The sequence below is a fragment of the Apteryx rowi genome, unplaced genomic scaffold, assembly GCF_003343035.1.
Source record: "Apteryx rowi isolate R43461 unplaced genomic scaffold, aptRow1 scaffold_873, whole genome shotgun sequence".
NCBI lineage: Eukaryota > Metazoa > Chordata > Aves > Apterygiformes > Apterygidae > Apteryx > Apteryx rowi.
Genome location: NW_020451175.1, coordinates 41,792 through 66,138, shown reverse-complemented (window position 1 = coordinate 66,138; position 24,347 = coordinate 41,792). Strand labels below are relative to the sequence as shown.

The window sequence follows — 24,347 nt, the reverse complement described above, 5'->3', positions numbered from 1 at the left end:
TTTTTGACATGTTCATACAAAAAGATTTTGAATTCAAATAGAGACTGAGTAATGCAATTTCTCAATTCCAAACAGTCCCAGATAGCTCCTATTTGCAGCAATACACTCTCAAATAAAATTTCATTTAGAAACAGGGTAGCAAAAACAGCCTGACAGACTAAAAATATGTGCTTTTAGATGAGTTCTAGAAATGTATGTATATATGACAGCATGCAAGTGCATACCAAACAGAAGTGCCTATTGTTAAATGAAGATACTGATCTAAACAGGACCCTCAGGAAGTTGGCAGGAAGTCAGAAGAACACTAATGTCAAATTAAAAGCAGTACAGATAACAAAACACCGCTATCCACATACTGCAACCCCCATTAAAGAAAGTTTAGCATCAAACAAAAATCAAAATCCAACAAAACAAAAATCAAGTAAAAAAAATTTTTCAAAAAGCTCTATGGACTGAAAACCCAGGCCTAAATAGGAAGGACATAATACCACATAAATTAAATCACTGTTAGTTACTAAGAGGAGCTAAGAGCAGAAAATGGCAACAATGGAAATTTCATTTATCCTCAACAGTATGGCTCTGGACAGCATATACTATATAATGAACTTATTGAGAGAAACAGTCAGAGGATCCATAAGAGAAGTCACTAGATTTAGCAGATTGACAGTTTCAGACTGAGCTACATTCTGCAAAGAGCGTCTCTGTGACAGTGATCAAAATATTACTGTAAGAATGAAGAAAGTTGGAAAAAAAAAATCTTCTTAGTGATGTTTACTTTTAAACAGAGAAGGCACAGAAAGCAAGGGATCTTTTTACAAGATTAGAAAGGAACTGCTAAGAAATAAAGTGCTTGCCAGTGCCATGGAAACTGTTTTGAGACACCATTTTAGAAAAAGTAAAAATATACAAATAAAAGTCAATCATGCGCTCTTTTCATATCCTGCGCATCTTCCAGTCCCATTCTCTTGTGAAGACTTCCTAATTCTGCTATATCTGGAAGTTCACCTGCCATTAAGCAAGTTTATTCTTCATGTTCTTGGGCCAGAGTTTATGCTATTTCCATTTTTCTCATTTGGATACAAGAAGATATGGCCATAGCAGTAAATCCAAATGAATTACTTGCATCTGCATTCTCAGTGAAGGAACTCTACAAGATTTCCCAGCTGAAGTAATTCAGTTTCTTTGACTCTTCTCTCATTCAGAAAGAACAAGATATTTTAGAAAAAAAGTGATGAAAATAAGAAGTGAAAACAGAATTCAAACAAGAGTTCTAAGGAATTAAACAAATGAACCTGCCAAAATACCTCTGTGTTTAACCTAGTACTTAGGTAAGTTTTGGTAACACTGACAGTAAGGTGACAAATAACTTTTCAAAAAGAGCAGCTCAGCCTGGATCCAAGAAACTACAGAACAACTACTTTGTGTGTTGTCACCAGATTTACTGAAGCTTTAAAACAAGGCTTAGATGCATATGTATACAATATATATTTTAATATACATATAAAAAACAAATGCATGTATATACATATACATGTTTATATGCATGCGTGTGTATATATGTATATACACACAGACACACACAACAAGCATGCAGTATGAATTTCCAGAAATTTTTGGAGTCTTTCAGCAATGTTTCTTAAATAAACAAAGCTGCTGCAGTTTAAGAGTAAAGATCCTTTTTATGAAGTAGTAACTACTTAAAAGAAGAGACACCAAGTTTGAATAAGCAGTCAGTTTTTGTGAAAAAGGGAAGTTACCAGTGGAATCCATATCAATCTATGCTGAGCCACGTTCTGTTCAAAATACTCAAGAATAATTTTTAAAACAGTAAGGGAATAATGGACTGAAAAAAAAAACCCAACTGTCTTACGATTTTAATTTTATTCAGAATAACCAAAAGTGTGACTGCAAAGCGCTGTAGATGTATTGTGCCTTAGTAAGCACCTGAGAGATGGCGTAAGTGGAGAGCAGCAAGGAGGGATAAGCAGGCGAAGGGGAAGAAAGACTGACTGCATTGACTACATTCTGACTACAATGTAAAGCCACAGTATTATGCAGCTAATTCTCTGAAAATATCAATCCAATGCACAGCAGCAGTCAAAAGACAAGACAAAATGCTAAGAATTATTAGGAAAAGAATGTAAGGACAGAGAGAAGTCATCTGCATCTCACTAAGCTCCATGGCATCTTCTGGTCACAGCACCTATGACCAGAAAGGACAGAAATGGTCCCATCGTTCTAATTGTTGTTTGCTGTTTTTCTATAAGAAGAAACATCAAAATAGACTAAGAGGACTCTTTAGTCTGAAACAAGACTACAGAAATACATAAAATTATAACTAGTACAAAGAACAAGTTTTCACAGTGCAAGAAGTAGGATGAATCCAAAAAAATTAGCAGGCAGAACTTCCAAACAGAAAAGTAGTACTTTCTCATGGTACACAGTTAAATGGTTAAACTTACAGAACACAATATCCTAGAGCAGTATGAATTTAAAACATGGCTAGACAAATGGACAGAAACGAAGTCCATTAAGGAACTTGAGGACTTCCTGAACATGAATATCCATCTGCATCAAGATGCTGCTGATATATTAAAGGAAGTATTGTTTTATGACTGCCTTATTAAACTGTTTCGGTATTTTCTACAAAACACTGTTGGATACAGAACTTCAGTTATGCCTTATTACAACTATTACATTAAACATTTCTCTATTTTCAACTATAAACAGTTAGGTCTTCAACATTTAAAAAAATCCAAAGCTTTTTTAAAAAGCGGAAAAAACAACACACTAAAAGGTAGACTAATCATTACACATGCTAAAAAGAGTCAGAGAAAAGCCAAGCTCAAATCTCTTGAAAATTCGACCATTATTCACTGAAAGTAACATGAGGTTAAGGACTTTAGTCACTTCTGAAACAAAATGCAAGTTTTTAGTTCACTGTTGCAACACAATGCTAAACAATTGTCAAATGCCCTATCTGCAATCTCTTGCTTTGCACAGAGCTGAGTAGGAGTCAGATCTCTGGATTCCCAGACCTGATTTTCATCTACCACATACACTACACCAGAGTAACTCTGAAGGACTGTACCATGCTAAAAGAGGGGTATGTTCTTGTTTTTCTTCACAACTGCGTTACTTCATAGGGTTTTTTTTTCTTTTTCTTTCTATGACTATTCAATGGATAGTGGGGTTTTTAATTCATGCAAAGAGTGTTCTGTATGGGTCTCTTACTTCTGTGTGCTTTCAGAGAGAGCACCTTCCAACCACTGATGAATCATAGGCTGCTTCAATATATCTTTGTATTCATTCTCCAGTCGGTAGAAGGGCTTAAGAGCACTGTCAACATATGGCGAAGCTTTTGTTGGCACGTCCTGGAAAATGAAAGGGAAACAAAGTGGGAAAAGAACAGGTAAATAACTTACCAAAAACATCAACACTAACTGTAGCACATATCTAAAATGCTAAGCCTGTACCTAAGCCAAGAAATACACACCCTATTCACAACAAATCAATGAAGAGTTCTTCATACATAGGAAAGACACTATGACAAAGTCATTCAATAGTGATATACTATGGGATAGACTATAAAACAACGTTCAAAGYGACCAAAGCTTTTGAAGAAATGCATGTGCCAGCCAGCCACTCCTATTATTAGGGCATGACCCTGAGTGCACTTTGCACTTTCTGCTCATATTGACTTCAGGGAGAGCTGAAGCTCTCAACAGTTTAAGAACAGGCTCTGTGTCCTCAACAGCCTATTATATCTTTGTTAAAATACCTACCATTTCATATTATACTTCATTAAACTGCGGATATTGTCCTCTTTACTCTTAATACCATCCTGCTCCCTCAGCATACTTTCCAGAATGCCTTGGGATAACTCCAATATCCTTTCACTATCACTGTCTTCTTCTGAGCTAGCCCTGGGATGCAGAATGCTTGCTCTCTCCAGGGATGACCCATATATAGCTTGGACAAACCTCATCCATTGCAAAGGAACAGAACATACCCAGGGTACATGGAATCTTTAACAGCTGAAATAACTCATTAACTTCTCAGAGTTTCAAACCTCAGAACTCAGCCAAGTGCGAGTGTCTTTGCACAGGTGATTCATGATACAGAGACTATTATGGCAAATATTGGGCAACCCAAACAGCTGGTGCTTCCAAACTCAGGTCAAATAATAGAACTGTGTGTTTTTGACATAACCTATTTCAAAAGATTACAAACATATCTGAGATCATCTATTTACAACAAGGCAACACAGAATATTCAGACTTCTGGCCTCTGCTTTGCATTAGTCTTCAAAAATTTTAACAAAGTTTCTCCCATTAATTTAGGTGATCACACAGCAGATCTTAAAAACAAACCAAAAAACAAAAAAAAAACCCAAAAACAAACAAAAAAAAACACTCAAAACCCTACACACCCCACACTCATCTAAAACACATAATTAAGGCCAACATGGAGCCTAATAAATACAAACCGGCAGAGGACAGAGCTGTACTTTTCAGAATGCAGAACTTGCTTTTCAAATGTTGGCCATACTAACATGAATGGCAGATGTTCAGCTTCATTTAAAAACCACTGGGCAACAAAATACAGCCTACTGTCCCTTAGCTATAGATAATGTGAAATATAACCATATAAGGTTATAGGGCTGGGAGATCCCAGCCAATACAGATCCTAGATGAAGCAGTAGCATGCCACCAGCTCACACACCCTCTTTATTCCCTGCAGATCCACTGGAGAGCCTGCACCATGAATGGGGTCAGGGGACGATGCACTTGCTTAGGTACGTCAGATCTAAGGGATTAATTTGTGCTACACTGGACTAAAGGGAAAGCCTTCCCTGAGCCCAGAGGGAAGAGCCTATAGAGGAGCAGGATGCAGAGGTATGCAGCTAGTTTCTGCAAGGGTTCAGGCCAGCAATACTAATTACTAATTCCATTTAAAATACCAGCTCTGCTGGAACCAGACTCCTCCATGCAGATTTATTTGGTTGCCTTTACACCGTGATCCCCAGCACTCTGCGTACTGGAAAGACTTACTCTCAGACCCTGCACAGTGGAGGTTCATGGGAATTAGCCCTCCAAGTACAGGAGCATGTTGTTGAGAAATCTGAGTTGGCTCTGTACTGTTTATTAGTTCAGGCTTCATGCTGCAAAGTCATTAGACTGATGGCCAAGATGCAGTCACATTCATAGAGCTCAGAGCCCAAGTTAATAATTCTACTGAACTGAAGGCAGCTAGCTCCTATATCTCTGTTTTGGCACATTAGCCCACTGCCTAGTTAAACAACCCATGGATAATAGAGAGCTATGTAAAATTTGCTTTTAGATAGTTGAGCTAAGCCAGGTATGGTATCTTTTTCCCCTAGACTTACATATTTTATTCTTCTTCCTTAACAGAAGTTTATGCAAAAATACTCCCTGTTAAAGACAGAACAATCTAATCATTGCAAAGATTAATTATCATTAGCCATAGGGCTGTTTCTTCTTTTTAAATATAATTTTTGATTAAGTATATCCTTGAAAATAAGACAGGGAGAACTAGTAATAAACTGAAGCAACAAACCACTCTTAGGAGCAGTTTCTCTTCTGGCTGACGCTAGATGCTAACCACCCAAAGAAAGTTTAATACTCTTGAAAGAAACAGACTTCCAAAATTTTCTATTTAGTCAATGAACAGGTACAGCATTGCTGGCAGCAGCTTCTTCATGATATCCAGTAAAGTGTTTTTGATTTTGGTGAGCACAGGCTGAAGAAACAAAAAACCCTGACCACCCACCAGCACCAAACCAGGAAGAGAGTGCAAGGGAGAGACATAGATGGGAGAAAAGCATGCCCGTGCCCATTTCACAGTCAGCCTTCTGTGTTCACACCAGGCAACAGTATAATAGTCTACGGTCCCCATTACACAAGTTTTCCTATGTCACCTGAATGATACCAAGCTAACCACCATCACAGCTGGGCAGACTGGACAAAGGCAAGCCACAGTAGTTACCAGAACAAGCTAAGCTATCATACAACAGTTGTTGGTATCTTATTCCATCATTGCATTTTATTGGTTTCTCCACAAAGTATTTCTCATCTTGTTTCTTCTGTGCAACACATTTCACGAATTGAATCAAATGAGCTAGCTGGGAGGAAGTGTCTTGACAGAGCAGGCAGAAGTGTGCCACTGCCGCTCCCCTCCCTCCCCAAATTAAGAAGTGGTTAGAAAGTAAGATCTGGGAAAAAATGCCTACCACTCAGCAGCAGTGCATCTTTCTTATGGTATATGAATATGACATGAAAGAAAAGTTATCTTGAGCACATTTTTTCTCAATAACCTGTGTTCTCCTCCACAACAACAGTTGTGCTCTTTGCCCTGCCTTCTACCCCAAGCCTGTGCCCTCATCACTGTTACCCCAGCTAAGATTCTGAAAATATAATTCTTTTTCTTTTCAAAGAGGCAAGCAGTAAATTATCTCAAGTTATTTAATAGGCCTCTTGACTGGTAAGCAGATACAGACAGGCCTGGAAGAAATCATAAATGTATTGCCTGGTTAACGTTCTTAGCATAGGCCTTTGAGATTTACCTTTTCACCTGCAACCAGCACTGACCTTATTGGTTCTCCTATACAGTCTTGGAACTTCCAGTGCACTCTTCAGGTAAGCGAAGGAGGACTCACTGAGATCCTGGATAATCCTGTTATTCAAGGTAGGCATGCAGGCTGATAAAGAAGCCTTTGAGTCTTCCAAGGCTCCTATTGAAGTAAAAATGCTGAAGTTTAACTGAAGTTAAACTGCCCAATCACAATATAAACAAATTTTGTGAGCCCCCACCACCATCCTGACCTCACTCACTATCCTAGATGGTTGCTAGTGTCAAATACAGGATGCTTAATAAGTTATAAAATAAGTCCTCTTATCAACCATTCCTCAGCCAAAAAAAGGGATGGAGGGAAGTGGGCAGGGAGAGTAAGGCATCATTCAAGCAAGGGGTTTGAATCATAAAGGCTCAGACCCATCAAGGAAACCAGAGTTGTAAAATCCTTTTTCAAAGTATCTAAATCCCCTATGGTGCGACCAGAGCAAACCATATGCTGAGCAGGGGATGTGTGCAAGCTCCTACCTCTTTTATGGACTCAGGCATCTACCCATAATCCTGATTTAGCAGTTTAAGTAAACTCATAGCACAGAGCTTCTGCCTATACGTAGAGACAACGACTAGTTCACTCACCTAGCTACAAGCTCGACTCTATTAAGCCAGACTCTGTTTCACATTAAGCATGATCAGATTAAAAAAAAGTAAATATACACACACACACACGCATATATACATACCTCCCCACATACATATATACACACACATATGTGTGTGTGTGTGTGTGTGTGTGTGTGTGTGTGTATATATATATATATATATATATATATATATATGTGAGGTGTATACATACATATATAGGAGACAGGAACTCCTGTCCTCTGAAGTTAAGGCATTCAACTATCAAACTTCAATAACTCTCCTCCTTGCATGATTCAAAGGGCCAGAGAGAGATCCTTCCTTCCTGTACAATATTTTAATCTTAACTGTATAGTGGAAAGCATCTCTTTACTTTCAGAGAAAGAGGAGACAGCCACAGCTGTGGAGCTCTGTACCAAAGTACCCCGGGAGACCGGACTGGGCATGCTCTGAATTGGTCAACTAGTCCAAACCTCTTGGTTTGGAGATATAACTTACAACTATTCTGGATTACCAAACATCAAGAGAGAAAAACTGAGACAACTAATTCAGCCAAGGTGGTGGTAATTCTGGGCCTGTGAAGAATTGTAGTTTAAATATCTAGGTGCCTACTTGGCTTGGTGGAGATTTAGAGGACCGCACCATCAGACTTAAGGTATCTAATGGCACTCCAAATAAGCTTTTGGCTTGGATCCAAAAACAGCACTTCAGACTCACTCAATTCTAGCCAAAAGTTTTTCAGATTTGACATTTCTGTCCAAGGTAGTTTCTAGGTAACAGTTTAATGCTAACATAGGCTTCATTAAGTAATAAAATGATTTTTTTTTTTTTTATTGTAAATAAAACCGTGTAAAATCTCTCTGATTTCATTTGGTTGGCAGTGGGGACTTCGGACAGAGGGGGAAGAGACTGAAATCAACCTCTCAGCTTTACCTGCAATACAAGATACATTCTTGAAGCCAATCATTTCGAGTTTTGGTTTAATCATTTCTAAGATGTCAGGAATCTGGGGAAAAAAGATACAAAACAGATACAAACATGTTATGAACACATTTGAATTATTTCTACATTCTGCAGATTTCCAGTGCATCCAAAAAGACAAGACTATTATGTTTTTCTAATTCTTTTTATTTTCTAAATTTTTACTGCCTTTATATGAGAACCTAGTACTAGTAGAATGCAATACCCATGGGAATAAAGGTCTATAYGTTCTATTTCCTACTCTACCATGGCCCTCAGAGGAAATAATTTAGAATTAAGAGGATAATATCATCTCAGATGCAACTTGTAACTTCAGAAGTTACAGAAATTTTAGCTTTATTCATAAAAAAAGAAAATATACACAACAGAGCTTTGTGAGATTCTAGATCATTAGTAAAATAAAATCATGATGATAAAACCCTTCTGAAGCTCAAATCTTAAAAATAGTAAACATATAAAGGATAAAACTCTAATATTAAACCCGAATATTGCACCATGCTCTGAGATTCATGAGAGATTTCACTAGCAAATGGGGTTAAGTCCAGCAGCTACTGATAAACAGTTTAAATATCTGAACTGATTTTTCTGTAATCTGCCACTCTTAATCTAAGCACAGAACAGACCCTTTATTTCACGTGATATTTTCTGTATCAGATTATCTCCATTTCAGCATTTGAAACAAAAAATAAATTTAAGATACGTTATCTTAAATAATCTAATGCACTGAACAAGATGCCAAATAGTATAGGCTTATAGATCAATGAAGACACTCTGTGAGTAAAGTGACAAACACAAACCTGGTCCTGGAGTTTGTCCAGATCTGCAGCAACATATACCAGCTGAGTACTGGTTATAGAAGGCAATGGCTGAGTTTCTAGAGAGGACCCATTCCCTTGGTCCTCACTAGGATTGAGGTTTACAGAAGATTCCTTTCTACCAGCTGTCATAGATTTTTTGCTTTCCTTCATATTCTCACTGGAAATGGGCCTTACATAAACCTGAAACATCAAATTGAGGTGTGAATACTAACAATAGTGAAGACTGATAAAGCTGGACACAGAGACAGCATAAAAAGGATTCCTAAGTTTTCTTCATTAGAATGGAACACTTGCAAAGGATATTGACGCTCCTAGTTTACATAAAAAGGAAAAATATTTATAAAACGGTTTGGGGTGCACTAAGGGAGTTGGAGGATTTAGAGCTTTTATCGCTATACTATAAGACAGTCTTGTCCTAGAGACTTTTTCACCTGTGTCATGTTCAAATAAACTATTATACTGGAGGAATATGCAAGACCAAGAATTTGATTATTACCCACTTCGCAGAAATGCAGTTTACTTTCATACTCCAGAACACAAAAAGACCTGTGGGTTGTGTCAGTTAATTTCCCAAAGAGACAACCAACACCGCTGCCAAAGCGTTTCAGTTAGAACAAAGTATCAAAGCACAATCATCACTCCCACTATAACTCCTCTAAGAGAAATTCGGACATTTGTCTCATGCAACAGTTTCAAGCACTTTCTAGGCCAACAGTCACCAAATGGAGCAGTTCCAGTCTCCCCCAGCCATTCATTTTCCCCTCCTCTCATGCTGGTACAAGGCTGTATGGCCACTGAAGGTGCTGTTTGGTCTCAAATAACTGTAACCGCTCACCCCAGTCAAATGATGAAGTCCCACCCCTTTCTCCCATCTCCTCAAGCCCTCTTTGCTGTCAGGCAAATGCTCCACTCAACTACTTTGTTTTGGCTCTGGTACTTATCAATACTTTTCACAAGCTGATTTAGCTGAGAGCTCGTTTTTTCAGTCTTGAAAGAGGGCTAAGGGGAAATCTTACTGCTGTCTTCAACTACCTAAGGGGAACATACAGGGAAGATGGAGTCAGACTTTTCTTCAAGGTGCAGCGACAGGATGAGAGGCAATGGACATGAGCTGCAACAAGGAAAATTCTGATAAGGTTTAAGTAAAAGGATATTTCATCGTGAGAGTGGTCAAACACTATAACAGGTTTCCCAGTGAGGCCAGGAAATCTCCATCTTTGGATACACTTGGAAGCCAAATGGAAAAGGCTCTGTACAATCTTATCTAAGCTGACCCTGTTTTGAGCAAGAATTTGGACCAGATGACCTCCAGAAGTCCCTTTCAACGCAAATTATTCTATCATTTTCTGACTCTGTGACAAAGGAAAGGGTGCAAGACTGTATGACTTGGAGCAGGGAATAGAAGAGCAAAGCAGAACCTCTCCTGCTTAGAAACAGAGAGTTATGATTTTGAGTCAGTTGCCTATGAAATTTCCACTTTTACAGCCTGAACACAGAGCAACTGATCTGAATTAACCCTCCCCACCCTCCCCCCCTTTTTTTCTTCAAGGTTAGCTTTAGCTTGGCTTCGTTTCACAACCTTGTTCACTGTAGAAACATGGAAAACACAAGACTGTGGCTACTTTGCTGTGGTAGAGCCAACCTTGAATACACATGGAAGTTCTGCCTTGGCAAAACATCATATATTAATACCATAACAGCATTGATACTCTTTGTTAATAACATGTTTTGCAGTGGTGATGTTTTTATAAAAACATCATGGACTCGTTAGAAGTGCTCTTGTCAAGCACTTTTAAGTTTGGAAAATAGTACTTAAAAAGAGGTTACTTTTTTTTTCTTCAAAAAGTCTCCTACTGATGGACATAACCAATCATCAAAAGCATAAGTACGTTGTTCTCTTACCTCACTAATAAATACAGAGTAGCGTGCCAAAATTTGCAGACTAAGTTTCCACAGACGGTGTGCTAATAATGGCAAAAACATTTGATCTGACCAGCACTTTTGAAGGCTCATCCAGACCATGTGAGTGGCCAAAAGACAATATGAGCTTCCAGCTAAAAATAAATAGGAAACAAAGGTCAAGTTCCAAATCATATTTTTAAAAGATGTAACACAATGTATTTGCATTATCTTAAAATATGTCTTTCAAAAAGACACTATCACAAAAATAGCAAAGAGGATTTATTAAGCATTATCTGAAACAAAACTCTTAAAATACTAGATCCACAGTGCTTTGAATTTCAAACCCTGCTAAGTCACACCATAGCTGTGCAAGGAAAAACAAATGAGAACCTGCCTACAGAAAACACACAAATAACTTAGCCAAACAATCCACTTCATGAGTAACATGATAATTTCTGGCTGTCTTATAACCAGGTTTTTATAAAGACATGCTAGCTAAATACCATTTCAGTATGCTGGCTAACTGTATGCATTTCTCAACCAGAACAGTAATTCTCCCTAGCACTAAACTGCCGTTTCTGTCACAGTTACATCTGAGGAACCTGCTAGGAATATTTATTGAAAACACAGTAGAAATATTCTTATTTAAAACAAATACTTTTAAGCAGTCTGGGCACTAACATTTTATAGCATACAATTTGAGAGCTAAGCAATGTGTCTGTAAATTGTGGATAAATATCTTGAAGTTTTAGGATTTATGCATTTCTTCTCCGTTAGGATTTTCTCTCCTCTTCTCAGTTGTCCTTAAAAAGTCCAATGCACTTTTCATATACATACATATATATACACACACACATATATATTTTATATAAATATCGCTCATACATATTTTGTTCTTAGCTGCCTTCATCTTCAAAGACATTCACTCCATTAAATGAAGTAACAGCTTTTCCTATTGCTATATATTTTTAAGAAATACACTAGGTTTCCCGTTCCACTCTTTTTCCTCCACTACTTGCTGTGCTTGCTTCCTCATTTGCTCATAAACCAATTTACATTTTTGGAGCAGACACCAACACTACAAAGGATAGCAAGCCTAAATGCTGCCAACAGAGTGTCATTTCCCGCTCTGCATAGCTCTGTGTAAGAGAAATTTGTCCCGATAACACAGCATGGTCTTTTGGCTGCCACTCACAGGAGGCCAAATGCCAATCTCGTTCCTTCTTGTGCCGAGGGAACAATTCCACAAACATGTCAATGGCTGCTGCAGAACGGGTTGATTTTAGTAACAATCAAGCAAGCATGGAACAGCATTTAATCAATTTACCAGAAAACTCGCAYGATCCCTCAGGATTCATGCTACTAAATACTCAGTAGGCAGAAAATAACCACTGATACTTAAGCCATTTATTTCTCTCACAATAGAGAAATTACTAATTTTGTAATAAAAATTTACCTGGTGCTTCTTCTAGTGTATCTGAAAGTGCTGCTTCTAAGGCCCCTGCTATCTCTCTAAACCTGAGACAGAGAAAAGCATTGCATATTACAAATCAAGAATTGCTTAAATTGATGCCTAAACATTTTTCAGTATTCAGCCCTTATGCTATGTTAATGCACATGCACAAATAGCTTTAAGTGTTTTTTCACTCCACATGAACTAGGATTGAAAAATATGTGAAAGAGAACCTTTGACATATACAGACAGAAAACTTACACATTGGGAAACTATTAAAGTTATAATCCTAAGCATTATCAGAATAAAAGCTCACACTGTCAAGTCCTCAGCTTTCTCTGGAGGTGGAAGGAAGCTTTTTTTTTTTTTTTTGGCAAGTGTTACTGTTTTTACACTGCAAATCAACACATTATCTCATATTTGCCTTAGCTGTCCTTCAGGTATGTCATGTGACACTGGAGCCTTTAGCTTTCTACATGTTTGTTAGTGAACAGTGGCATGAGGTTCTGCAAACAATTCTGTACCGAGCTAAAAAAAACAACAGTTCCTCATAGGATGCCTTACCTTTTCTTCTTTTTTTAAATCCCTCTCAAAACCAAAACAAACATACCTTTTTTGAGGTATAAAAGCAGAAGTTAATACTAAGCCCTCTAACTATTTTCCATACTTCAAGATGTATTAGATAAATAACACAGTATTTTACTTATCTAAAAGTTAAGAGCTGTATGAAATTCTTTTTATTTCAGTGTTGGGGGGGGGAACTTAAGCTACCATTTTCAGCTTCTCTATGAGAAGTTTGTCATTTTGTTTTCCCCCTTTTTTGTTTTCATCTGCATTACAGCAACTCTGTAAGCCGCTCTAGCAAACTTACTGATTATGAACCTGCACAGCTCTTCTTAGAGCCTCTCAACTCTCATTTCCAGACCAAAGCTGGGGCCCATCTGGTTCTTCTTGTTCAAACTACTAGAGATTCTGACTAGATGCATGTTAAAGGTATTGCAAGTAGTGATCTGAGAGTGACACAGAAGAAGCCTCCCCCTCTCCAATCACTCACCAAACATGACTTATTACCAGCAGGTAGCAACTAAAGGTGTTTTAGAAGAATTAGCAACTAAAGGTGTTTTAGAAGAATTCCTGAAGCAGCTCCAAACTCTCATTCCTGCCTGTGCACCACCTCCACAGACATAGGAGTGGTCTTAGGTCTTACAGTGAAAGGGATCAGAGAACCAGACCAGACATTTACAAACTACCTAATTTTCTGAAGGATTCTTTGGGGGGGGGGGGTGGTGGAAAAACCATAAAAGCCCTAACCTGGGGTTCTCTGTAGCTCCATAGTCAGTTGTGCTGACATAACTGAAGGAATGGCAAGCAAATGAGTTCCTGGTGCTGTTTGTGCCAGCACTGCTACAGAAGAAATGCCTGTACATCCATCTGTTCCTCAAAGGATTGTTTGTTTGTACAGGCTTTAATGAGAGGGTTGTTTGTTCTGGGCCCTTTCTGTAATTGAAAAAAACCAGAAACCCTAACTGTAAATGCCACAGTGAGCTAATACTTCAATAAAAATCCTGTATAACTTGAGGATATTAACATACCTCAAGGAAGAATCTTCCCTGATATACAAAATGGACATATTTTATTATTTCCACAGTTCTGCACTAAAGAATTCAGATGCAATTCTGGAAGTTATCAGATGATTCTGATATATAGGAATGATATGGTGAAAACTGAACCAGCTGCTGTTATCTAAATAGTGCACTATTTCCATGAATGGTTAGATTTACAGTAATCTTAATGGAAAATGATTTTAAGTAGGTTTTTTTTTAAATCAGCCAGAGCTCAAAATATCTAATGAGAAAAAACATTTTTGAACCGAAAGAATAAGCTGAAGCTCTATTTCAATTTTACAAGTGTATCGATGTTTGATCAAATGGCCACTTATAAGAGAAGTTGCACTTTCAAATAAGAGAGAGAGATTCATTGACCTACTAAAGATATACATTTGTTGTTAAAGGGTTTACAGTTGCTACAGTTCCATGGACTCTTGTAGTCTGCGCAGAGTCAGCACTGCTACTGTAGTGAGTACTACTGCCTTTTCCCTTGGGCCAGCACCAATATTTGTACAGTAAAGTGGTTTGGAGAAATTGATTAAAGTTGAAAGTCAGACTTTTTTTGCCCAGGGTTATCAGTTCCTGGAATCGGTTCACTACACAGCCGCAGGAACAGCTGTGCCAGCAAAAAACCAGAGATGTCGGTGGAGGTTGGGGCTACCACTCTACAAGATGCAGTGAGCCACTGAACCAGTGAGAGCTCCCAGCCTCATGCTCCTGCCACTAGTCTTGCACTAGCTCCAGCACTCATGAGATTCCTGGATGGGACTTTTCAGCAGCAGCAGCAGACTGGATAAATGTGGCTGTGGTTGCACCATTGTAACCATTTATTGAATCATGCAATAAACCAGGTCACTAAAGTGCTCCAGGTTAAAAAGCAAACAAACAAACACCCTTAATTTCTTCACTTCCCCTTTTTTGGAGTACTCCCCCCCTCTTTTTCTTTTTTAATCCCATACAATTTGAGTAATCCAATATCTAGTTCAACCCCATAAACAGCTGCAGTGGAAGAAATAAATGGGTCAGACACTGTAAAGCAAGGGCAAGAAAATCATATAACTGGTTTTGCTAGCAGAGAAAAGGTATCAATTGACCACAGTGCAAGTCTGAAGGGTATATATTCAAGGTAAAACACAGGATGGACACTCAGTACAGTACTTGGATTGGGTTGGGTTGGCTTGCTCAAAACTAAAAGCAGCATATTAAAAATTACATTAATATACAGGACAGTAAACCACAGTAATTCATAAACCAAGGAATCTTTGCTGTAATGTGGATAGAAACTAAAAGAGGTGTGGAACAGAAAGCTGGGGAAGGAAACTTGTAGCTGCCTGTGCTTATGATCACATTCCCAACCAACACTGCTGGGTTACTCTCAGAGCAGAGCAATCTGCTCATGTGCATGCTGCTGTCTGGGCACTCTCACAAGCCTTTGGACCAAACTTCTACTATGCTTTGTTGACAAGTGGAACTTGAAACACTGAGGAGATCTGACCCTAAGCCAGATCATCTAGCTGTGACTGAACTCTACTTCTAAAAGAGAAAACAAGAAAACAAATACTAACCTTATTTGAAAATAAACAGGCAAATTCCATTTGTTGTTAAAACTGTGGTAGGAAGGATGAGATCTTAATCTTTTCACACTGGCCTGTGAGCCACACTGTCGTTCAAATTTCCGTACAAAATCCATACTAGTAGTGTACTTCTGTATAAAGAGAATGAGCACTCTGATCACTAGTAGCACTCCATTAAACAAGGAAGACCACAATCCATTCAACAGAACTGCTATATCTGACTGCAGTTAAGCTCAAGATTTAGAGTGAGCTGACAGTGCCCCATCAACTAATAGTAAGAGGCTAAAATCCTGGACCACAGTGAAACCAAAATCAATTATCCAGTAGGTACTTATTCTATGATAAGGAAAACTGGTTTATGGACTAAGTTATGTTAATTCACTGTTATGAGTTTTAGAAATGTTCTGCACAAAATTGTCTGCATTAACAGCTCTGCCAGCTCAGAGGTGCATCAATATTTCTGAACTGAAACAATGGCCTAGGGAAAGGGAGAAGGCGGAAAGAAGGCAGCAAAACAGTGCTGCACACTACTAGGAACAAGTCAGGAAATTTGAGGTAAAGGAATACAACAAATGGAAATAAATCAGGGACAAAATACAACAAAAATACACATAACCAAACACACAAGAGAACGAAAGCAGGACTTTTTCTCTATTATATAGGATCTATATCATGGGAAGCTGCACAACTGGTTCTCTAGGGATACCTGTTTTTGTAAATCCTAAATATCTGCAACAGAATTTAGAACAACTCTAGATAAGCTAACCCCTTCAACTGCACGCTTTTAACTAGATGTTTAGAAATAGTATTAGTATACCTGCAAGCAAAGAGAAATTACATTAATCCCCAAATGCACTTTGGGCTTATTCTCAACACTAAGTTATTGACACCTAAACAGCAACAAAATAAAAAATAAATCAAATCATTGGCAGTGTTTTGTGAAGCAGAAAGCCACAAAACACTTGAGTTAAAAATTTGATTTCACACAAGAGACTTATACAACCTTCATGTTGTGTTAAATCAAGGAGTCAAAAATATAGCTTATTATATGCAAGTTTCAAGAAAGAAAATACAGACTTAAAACCAAATTGTATATGTCTCACTGAAACTGGAATGTGCTTATTAAGCCATTGTTGACTTTATGAAACAAGCCTGAGCGAATCGCAGTGTTTCTGACTGCTGCAGTAAAAGCAGCAGCAGGACTGTAGGCTTTTACCACAATCCACAGCACTATGTGAAGGATGTATCGAGACTCTCTTATGCAGCAGTAAAACATTGATAGGAGCAGGCCCAGAGTGGCTGCTTACAGCTTCTGCTCTCAGTTTTGGCACCACAGGACCTGCACTGACACAGGCAAGAAGCTTTGGTGCTGCATACCTCAGTACCCCTGTAAGCTTCTGGCAAGGGTATAATTACGGCACCTATCTCTTTTGACATGGCAGCTTCAGTGTGTGAAAAAGATACTTTGGAAATTGCACAAAAGCTTTTAAGTAACTACTTCTGTTCCAATGTGGCTTTATGTGCAACACAATGGAGCTGTAAAAGGTACAGTAGTTAAATGCAGAATGAATGACAGCTTAGTGCTTTTTCAGGCCTCCTTTCTTAGATAATAACCCAGCACTCCAGAAAGGCAAACAAGACATTACTGCTCTGCTGCGTTAAGTATTAGTCAGAGATATAAACCAAATACTCTGAAAAGACCTACCACTTACAAAAATAGAAGACAACTCAGAGATATTTATCTAGTTATCAATAACATTATGTTCAAGAGTAGGGAACTGCAAGACTGGTTCCCATTTCAGCTTCTAGGATCTTCTTGTTGATTCCACAAAGTTATTTAAGAGAAGCTAAAGAGGGAAACAAAATGCAGCAATTTTCAAACACAGGAATCTAAACTTAGAGTCTCAAATCGACATTTAGGCATAAAAGCAGTATTAGTTTCAAAGGCCTGTAGAGGTATGAATCTGACTCAGAAATAAGGGCACAATAATCTGAAGTAGTTTAAACAACAACAACAAAAAAAACAAACTCCACCCAAGTAAAGAGCTATTTTGACTTACATACCTATGATTGCCAGTCTGTGCTTTAATGGATGATTTAAAAATATACATACATGTATTTTTTTCTTCCATCCCCTCCCTCATGTAAAAACCCCCTAACAGATAACGCTGCATACTCTAAATTGTCAGCATTAAACCTATACAATACGCATATACAATGTAACCAAACAAACCTGAAGATGACGACTTTTCTGCATTTTAACAACTTAGAAAACAGAACTATAAGATCACTTTCTAAAATCAGCACTGCATTACTTGGATTACCAGCAATGCAGGAAACAGTTTTAAACTTTTGTTGTTGTTATTTTTCTTAATTCCCAACTACTCCTATTAGCCTTTACACAGACATAATAGCATTTTGACACTTGACATTTCAACTTAAAGAATTTTTGACATAAAATATTTTAATGATTTGGACTCTGGATCACTTAAGTAGTTGAAAGTAGTCTGGAAGGTACTTTAGACTGACTACATGATGTAATTGAAGGTCAAAGCATGTGTGTGKGGGGGGGTTGGTTTTTAAAAACACAATGGCACCACTGGTGAATATCAGGTTAATATAAGATGGCAGCCTTTTTAAAAACAGTTCATATAAAACCAGTACACTCAGCTCTTGTGAAGATAAGAGACATTTTTCTCATGTAAACCAAGCAGCACTGAGGACAAAAGCACAGTGCAGCTCACAATTTGTGGTATGCAGCGCATTAGGTGAAAGCTTCAAGAATGACTGATGCTTTATGGGAAACGGAGAAGTATTCTCATTGAGAAAACCTACAGTGTCATTGGCATAACATTACCGGAAATTTCTTTAACTTTTTTTCTGCTTGCTTCTTATTTAGACCCAACCCTGCAAACATTCACTCTCATGCTTGCCTGCCTTCAATTATTCACCATATCTGCATAGAAGAGATCTTAGAAGTCAAAGGCAAAAGTTATCTATTTAGTAGTGACAGTTTTGCATGAACACAGGAAAAAGCATTTACCCCATGAACCTCCACTAGCAATTTATTTAACATTTCCCTAAACTATTTGTCTTGATCTGCCTACTATGTCTTCCTTCAGACAATTTATCACGCCTGACATCTCCATCTTGAAAAGAAAATGTTTCACACTAATCACAAATCAAGTTGCAAGGAAAAAAAGAAAAAAAAATCCAAGTATTTCAGTAATCATGGTTAAATACGGACAAAGAGCACACAAAGAAAAGCAGAAAGCTCATATTTTCTACTTTGTGACATTTTAACAAAGTACTGCCAGAGCCAATCTTCATACTAGACCAAGCAATCTGCTTCAACATTAGTAAGAGACCATCTTTTAGAGGCAGAGCAGCTCTGTTCCCAAAGATGAAAATACATGAGTGACAAGTACTTAAAATTCATTTTATAATACAAGCTTGTGATACAGTTTGTGATACTAAAGAAAATAGTTCTTTTATGTTCTAAACCTTATCACATATTGCCTCTGAGCATTTTGGTTCTTTTAGTTGCCTTCTGTTGCATATCTAGTCACAACATCACCCACAGTACTGAAAGAGTGCAAACACTAAAACAAGCGGATGAGACAAAGAATATTTCTTAATTTTTCCACAGTACAGCACAAGCTGTAACCCAGATATTTAATTAACACAACAGCCCTTCCCATACAGAAGTCCCAGTCTCGAACAAAACACTGGAGTCATCCACCCCTGCCTTCATTTATGTAGCAATCCTACAACTAAGAAAGAACATCTACTGCCAAAGCAAATATTAAGGCCAAATTCACATGACTAAATGACTTCCAATAACTTCTGTATGAGGTTTGCGGACACATCTGATGGAAGAATCAGCTCCCATGGAAATTAAATCAAGTGATGTGAGATAATTTCCTCCGAGACATGCAACAACATGAGTTTACACATAAGCAGCAGGGGAGAAAAAAAAAAAAAGCTAGAGAACATGACTCATTCAGTTCTTCTGTGTGTTGAAGGAATGACAAATGAAACAAATTAATTTTAATTACCTCATGAAACACATCTGGGTTTCCAGGGTTAAACAGTGATGGTAATTTCTCTTCTAAACCGCGTACTATTTCTGGCCACACTGAATTGACTAAGAAATCATATCCAGGAACAATATTTGCTTTTTCACTGAAATAAAATTGCAATTATTCCAAGGTTATATTTCACCACTAGGCTTCTATTCAGAGGTAGTGATAACTCAAAGACAAGGACTGAATTGGAAGAAATGTAATTAAGCTTTTTTTTACATAGATATATTGATTTGCTTAAACTGTTGTTCCTTTGAGGTTTCATATCTGATCCCAGTCTCATCAAATGCAAGGTATTTTTACAGTTCTGAAAGTGTTTTCAAATTTTATCAGGTATTATGTATTTTGCAAGTGTGCTTTGGAAAATAAGTCCTTTTCAGCTGTTAAAACTTGAAAATATGCAAGTAAAAGTAGGAGTTAACAGCTCTAAACTTCAGAAATACCAAGTAGGAGTAACGCGATGGAAGGAAATGAAACTCTTGCATAATTCTAAGTTGTATTTATATATGATTTTGTGCTTCCAAGCAAAAGATTAAAAGTTACCTTGACTGTGGAAATTTATAAATTGACAGCAGAAAAGACACAAGTACCTAACTCCAGTTCAGTGCACTACAGCACAAACTAGAATCATTCTATTATTAAGAAGAAAGATTAAAATTTGCTGAGGGATTAAAAGAATTGAAACGTCAGTAAAATTTAGAGCCACTAAAAGCTCAGCAATGGATGACTAATCAGAGAAGCAGTTCTGCAGTCCCTAGGGGCTACATCCATAGTTCTGCTAATTACAGCAGTCTACTAAGTTAACTAGCCTGTGGACAGATGAATAAGTGCATTCAACAGTAGACCTGAACTATGTAAACTTCAAAACAGGCAATTTAATTTCAAAAGGAGTAAGCACTTTGAGCAGATAGTGGAAGTACTATACAAATCAATTAAACCTGAAGTTGCAGTACATGCAATAAACCAGTCAGACCTCTGGGGACCATCTCCACCATTTTTTTTTTTTTTTAATTTAATGTATGCTGACAACCCAGTAACTTTTGAACTTATTTTCCAATAGCTTTGTTATACCCTTCTCCTTGGATGAAGTGCACAGTCACGTTTCCTTGATTCAGTTTTATTACTGAAATACAGGATTCTTTCTTTCACTTCTCTCAAGTTGTGGGCCTCAGCACCAAGGGAAACAAACAAACAAACAAACAAACAAACTGTTCACTGTTTTGTTTTTAAAATTATGGACATGAGAAATCAACCTTGACTATGAATCTCCAGAAAAGGCCAGATAACTTATCTATGCATGGGAGGTAATTTTGCAAGTCATTTCCTAAGTAAATGATATTTACCATAACTTTTAACTGCAACTGAAAGAAGCCCCAAGATATTTACCTTGAAATAGCTCCCCCTGTTACTTCACGCAAGAGACGGCAATGATGCGGGACAAACTCCAATAGTTTATTGTACATAGCCTGAAGGCCGTTAGGCTGCGATTGAACATACTGTTCCACAATCACCTGCCAGGAAGAGTTGAATGTTAATTGCAGAAAAGTGAATATGAAATACAGTAATGTAAGATTCACAGTCTACTCACTCAAAACTCCTAATACTATAACCCCAAATACTGCAATACTCAGTATATTACTTTTCTTTCTCATAGTTTCCAAGCTATAATAAATAGCCAAGAATCTTCTGTGGTGATGCTAAGACTTTCACACAGCTAGCAATGCATTTTGACAGGACAGTACTTCAAGCCCCATGAAAAAGAGAGAGCCTCTGCCACAAAAAGAAGTCAGACAGTAGGTGGACAACACTGGAAAAGGACAATTTCTTGGTATTTTTTCATCTGTCTGAACATTTTTGCCATTAGCTACATAAACAAGCAGAATGGTGCAGAGGTGGGGAACAAATAGGTACTGGAGAAGTCAAGATGAAAGGAAGACCCATCCCCCACGGTACCACCTGCTACAGTATTAGCAAGCACCCAAAGGAAGTCTGCTCTTAAGGGGCCAGCTGACAGTTCTTCTCCCTCTCCCATCTGAAAGGCAGAAGCTGCCTTTGCTTTGTAAACGTGTGCCCACACAAAGCAAAACCAGAACACTTTTAGACGTTTCCTTCTCTACAGCAGAAAAGCAGCAGCCTATTGACGATGGTGTACAGCTCAGGCTTTATCAGAAAACAGGCTATTTATTCACTGAGAAGGGAAAGAAAGGGAAGAGAAAGGTAATGATTCGAACTCTCAGCTACTGAAGTGAAAAAAAAAAAAAAAGTGAAATCCTGACTGGGGGGGGGAGGGGGCGAGGGAAGTGATAGTAATTTCTTTTCCCTATCTTGATTTAGAAAGCAAATCCTTCAGCAGGATTTATACAGATTAACTCTATACTTGCCTTGGTTGGGAACACTACATGGCAAACAGCCACTAAATGGAAAAAAAAAACAACACACAAAGCAAATGCAGTTCCTCTTTCTTAGGCTGATGGGCCTTTCGGAACATAAAGGCAGAAGTGATATTAAGGTATTACTGCCTAAAGGAACACATTCAGTACTTTTCTGAAACAATGTTCACATTACTCTTTTGGGTCTTAATAAAAATGTTAGCTCTATACTTTGAGCTGTCCCATCTTTTGTAAGATACCAGTAGAGAACAAACTGTTTTAAATATCCTGAAAGCAGAGAAAGAAAAGAATACCTCACATCGTACTGTTTCTCATTACAGGTTTACTGAGCAAGAGAATGTTAATACCTCCATTTAAAGAGTGATAGTAGTAAAAAAAGGTAAAGATAAATGAATAGAGTAACTCAGCACTCAAAGACACTAAGAAGTGCTCTGTATTACAGAGGCAATGATGAGAGGGAGCAGATCTATCCTGCTTTCTATTAACATGCACAGACTCAAATAAGTGTGTATGTTCAGTCACCAAGACAACACTTGTATGTTAATGTTTTCCTCCCCGCAGACACAATAGTGAAAGCTTTGGACCATTTGTCATAATTAGTATTGCTGAAAGGTTTGTAATGCTAGTTTTAGCGCAAAAACTTCACTGTCCAAGTGCTGGCCTAATATAACTTATTCTATAAGAACAGTGAATTTAATGCACTTATGAAACACTCTTACAATCCAGTGGAAGCCAAGGAAACTGCTTGCATTAGGACAATCAGCACTAGAAATTATGTTGTAAAAGGGCAGTGATTCAGACCCCGTTAGGGAATGGATATCTCTGGAACGGTACACAGTCATTACCTGAACTAGACAGAATTTCCAACACACTGTGATGATGAATATGTCAAAGTTTAGTGCCAATCCCTTCTTAAAGGGTTAAAAAAAGTCTTGGTATTATGGCAACATTGCTTTGGGATGTTCATTAAAACCATAACAAATTTGTTTTATGTGGCTATTTCAAACAGAGCAGAGTATCAAATTTCTTAAAAATGCATCTTTATTTTTTTCACTAGAAGCTTGAAACTTGGTTTACCATGATATAATTGTAGGTTCATAAAAATATTTTATGGCAACTGCAGACAATGCAGACCAGGAAAACTGAGCCACACTGACTTGCTGACTGCTATGCTAATGTGGCGGGTTAATCATGAATCTTTTTTCTTTTTTGGAGGGAAGGGGGTATAGGGCAGAAAAACAGGGCTGAGAAAAGGTACTCTTAGGGTAGAGAAAAACCTCTGACAAAATATTACACACTTAACTACAGAACCTTCATTGATAGTTAAAAGCTTTTCCTCTACTTTGGCAATTCTAGGGCATCTCCCAGGATTACATTATCATCAGCTACAACAAAAAGAAAAGTAGCTTACCAATGGTTCAGGCCAGAAGAAGTGGCAAGAACAAGAAGGCTACAAGAAGGCTAGGAACCGTTTTATAGGTAACAGCATCGCAAAATTTGCACAGTCAAGAGAATTAACAGAAAGTCCCCTAGTTTCAGAAAACTCAGTCAATACTTTGTGATTGGCCTAACTCAAAACTAGTGGCCTACTAGAATGATTTTTTCATGAATTGACTATGGCCATCTGACACATTTTTCCCTCCCAGAGAACAGCAAACGCTTCCCAAACACACTTGCTCCTTCTCCTGCAAATGTCCTGGTACAGCTTGGAACAGCAGAAACTCCTTTCTTCATACAGTGGGAAGAACAGGCCATTGCACTAAGAACTATTTTCTCCGCATTTGGCTAGTACAGAGTCAGACAGAGAGAAAGGCACATCCCAGATCTGATCCAATTCCCACAGACATGCACTGGTCCAGAGTAAATTGTATTATATTTTAGTCACATCTTGCATCACTTAAGTTTTTTCCCCTCCCTCCAAAGAAATATATGATGTAGGTAACAAGAATCCTAATTGGATATAACCAAAATTGGTGGCAGACAGATAGAGAATTTCTCCACCCTCTTTCCTTAAATAGGAACAACAAATACATTGAAATTATGTTAGGGTTCAAAATAGTACAAAGCTATTTTGAAGCTGCTAACCATAAGTGGAGAATATTAGGAGAAATAAACATGTTTTCAAGTCAATTTTCCCAGGATTTTTGATTTTATCTTACCTCATCTACATAAGGTTTTACAAGCACTTGACCAACTAATGCCTCTGCATCTCGTGTTTTGTCAATAGTTGCGTAAGTGCGAAGACAGTGATGTATTATGTCAACATTTGAAGTCTGCAGGCCTTCCAGGAGCAGCCCTTCCAGA

General features: G+C 37.9%; 1 protein-coding gene across 1 annotated transcript in view; it reads right to left on the bottom strand.

The window, feature by feature from the left end:
- The window catches only part of COG2 (component of oligomeric golgi complex 2), a 39,775-nt gene that overhangs the window by 6,555 nt on the left and 8,873 nt on the right, over positions 1-24,347 (bottom strand). The window contains exons 7-16 of the mRNA XM_026090705.1: positions 24,203-24,346; positions 21,040-21,164; positions 19,627-19,753; positions 15,560-15,699; positions 12,391-12,452; positions 10,935-11,086; positions 9,012-9,212; positions 8,167-8,239; positions 6,612-6,754; positions 3,235-3,374 (exon numbers count right to left, since the gene is read on the bottom strand). Of these exons, the coding sequence (XP_025946490.1) occupies positions 3,235-3,374; positions 6,612-6,754; positions 8,167-8,239; positions 9,012-9,212; positions 10,935-11,086; positions 12,391-12,452; positions 15,560-15,699; positions 19,627-19,753; positions 21,040-21,164; positions 24,203-24,346 (1,307 nt within the window). The remainder of the gene's footprint in view (positions 1-3,234; positions 3,375-6,611; positions 6,755-8,166; positions 8,240-9,011; positions 9,213-10,934; positions 11,087-12,390; positions 12,453-15,559; positions 15,700-19,626; positions 19,754-21,039; positions 21,165-24,202; position 24,347) is intronic.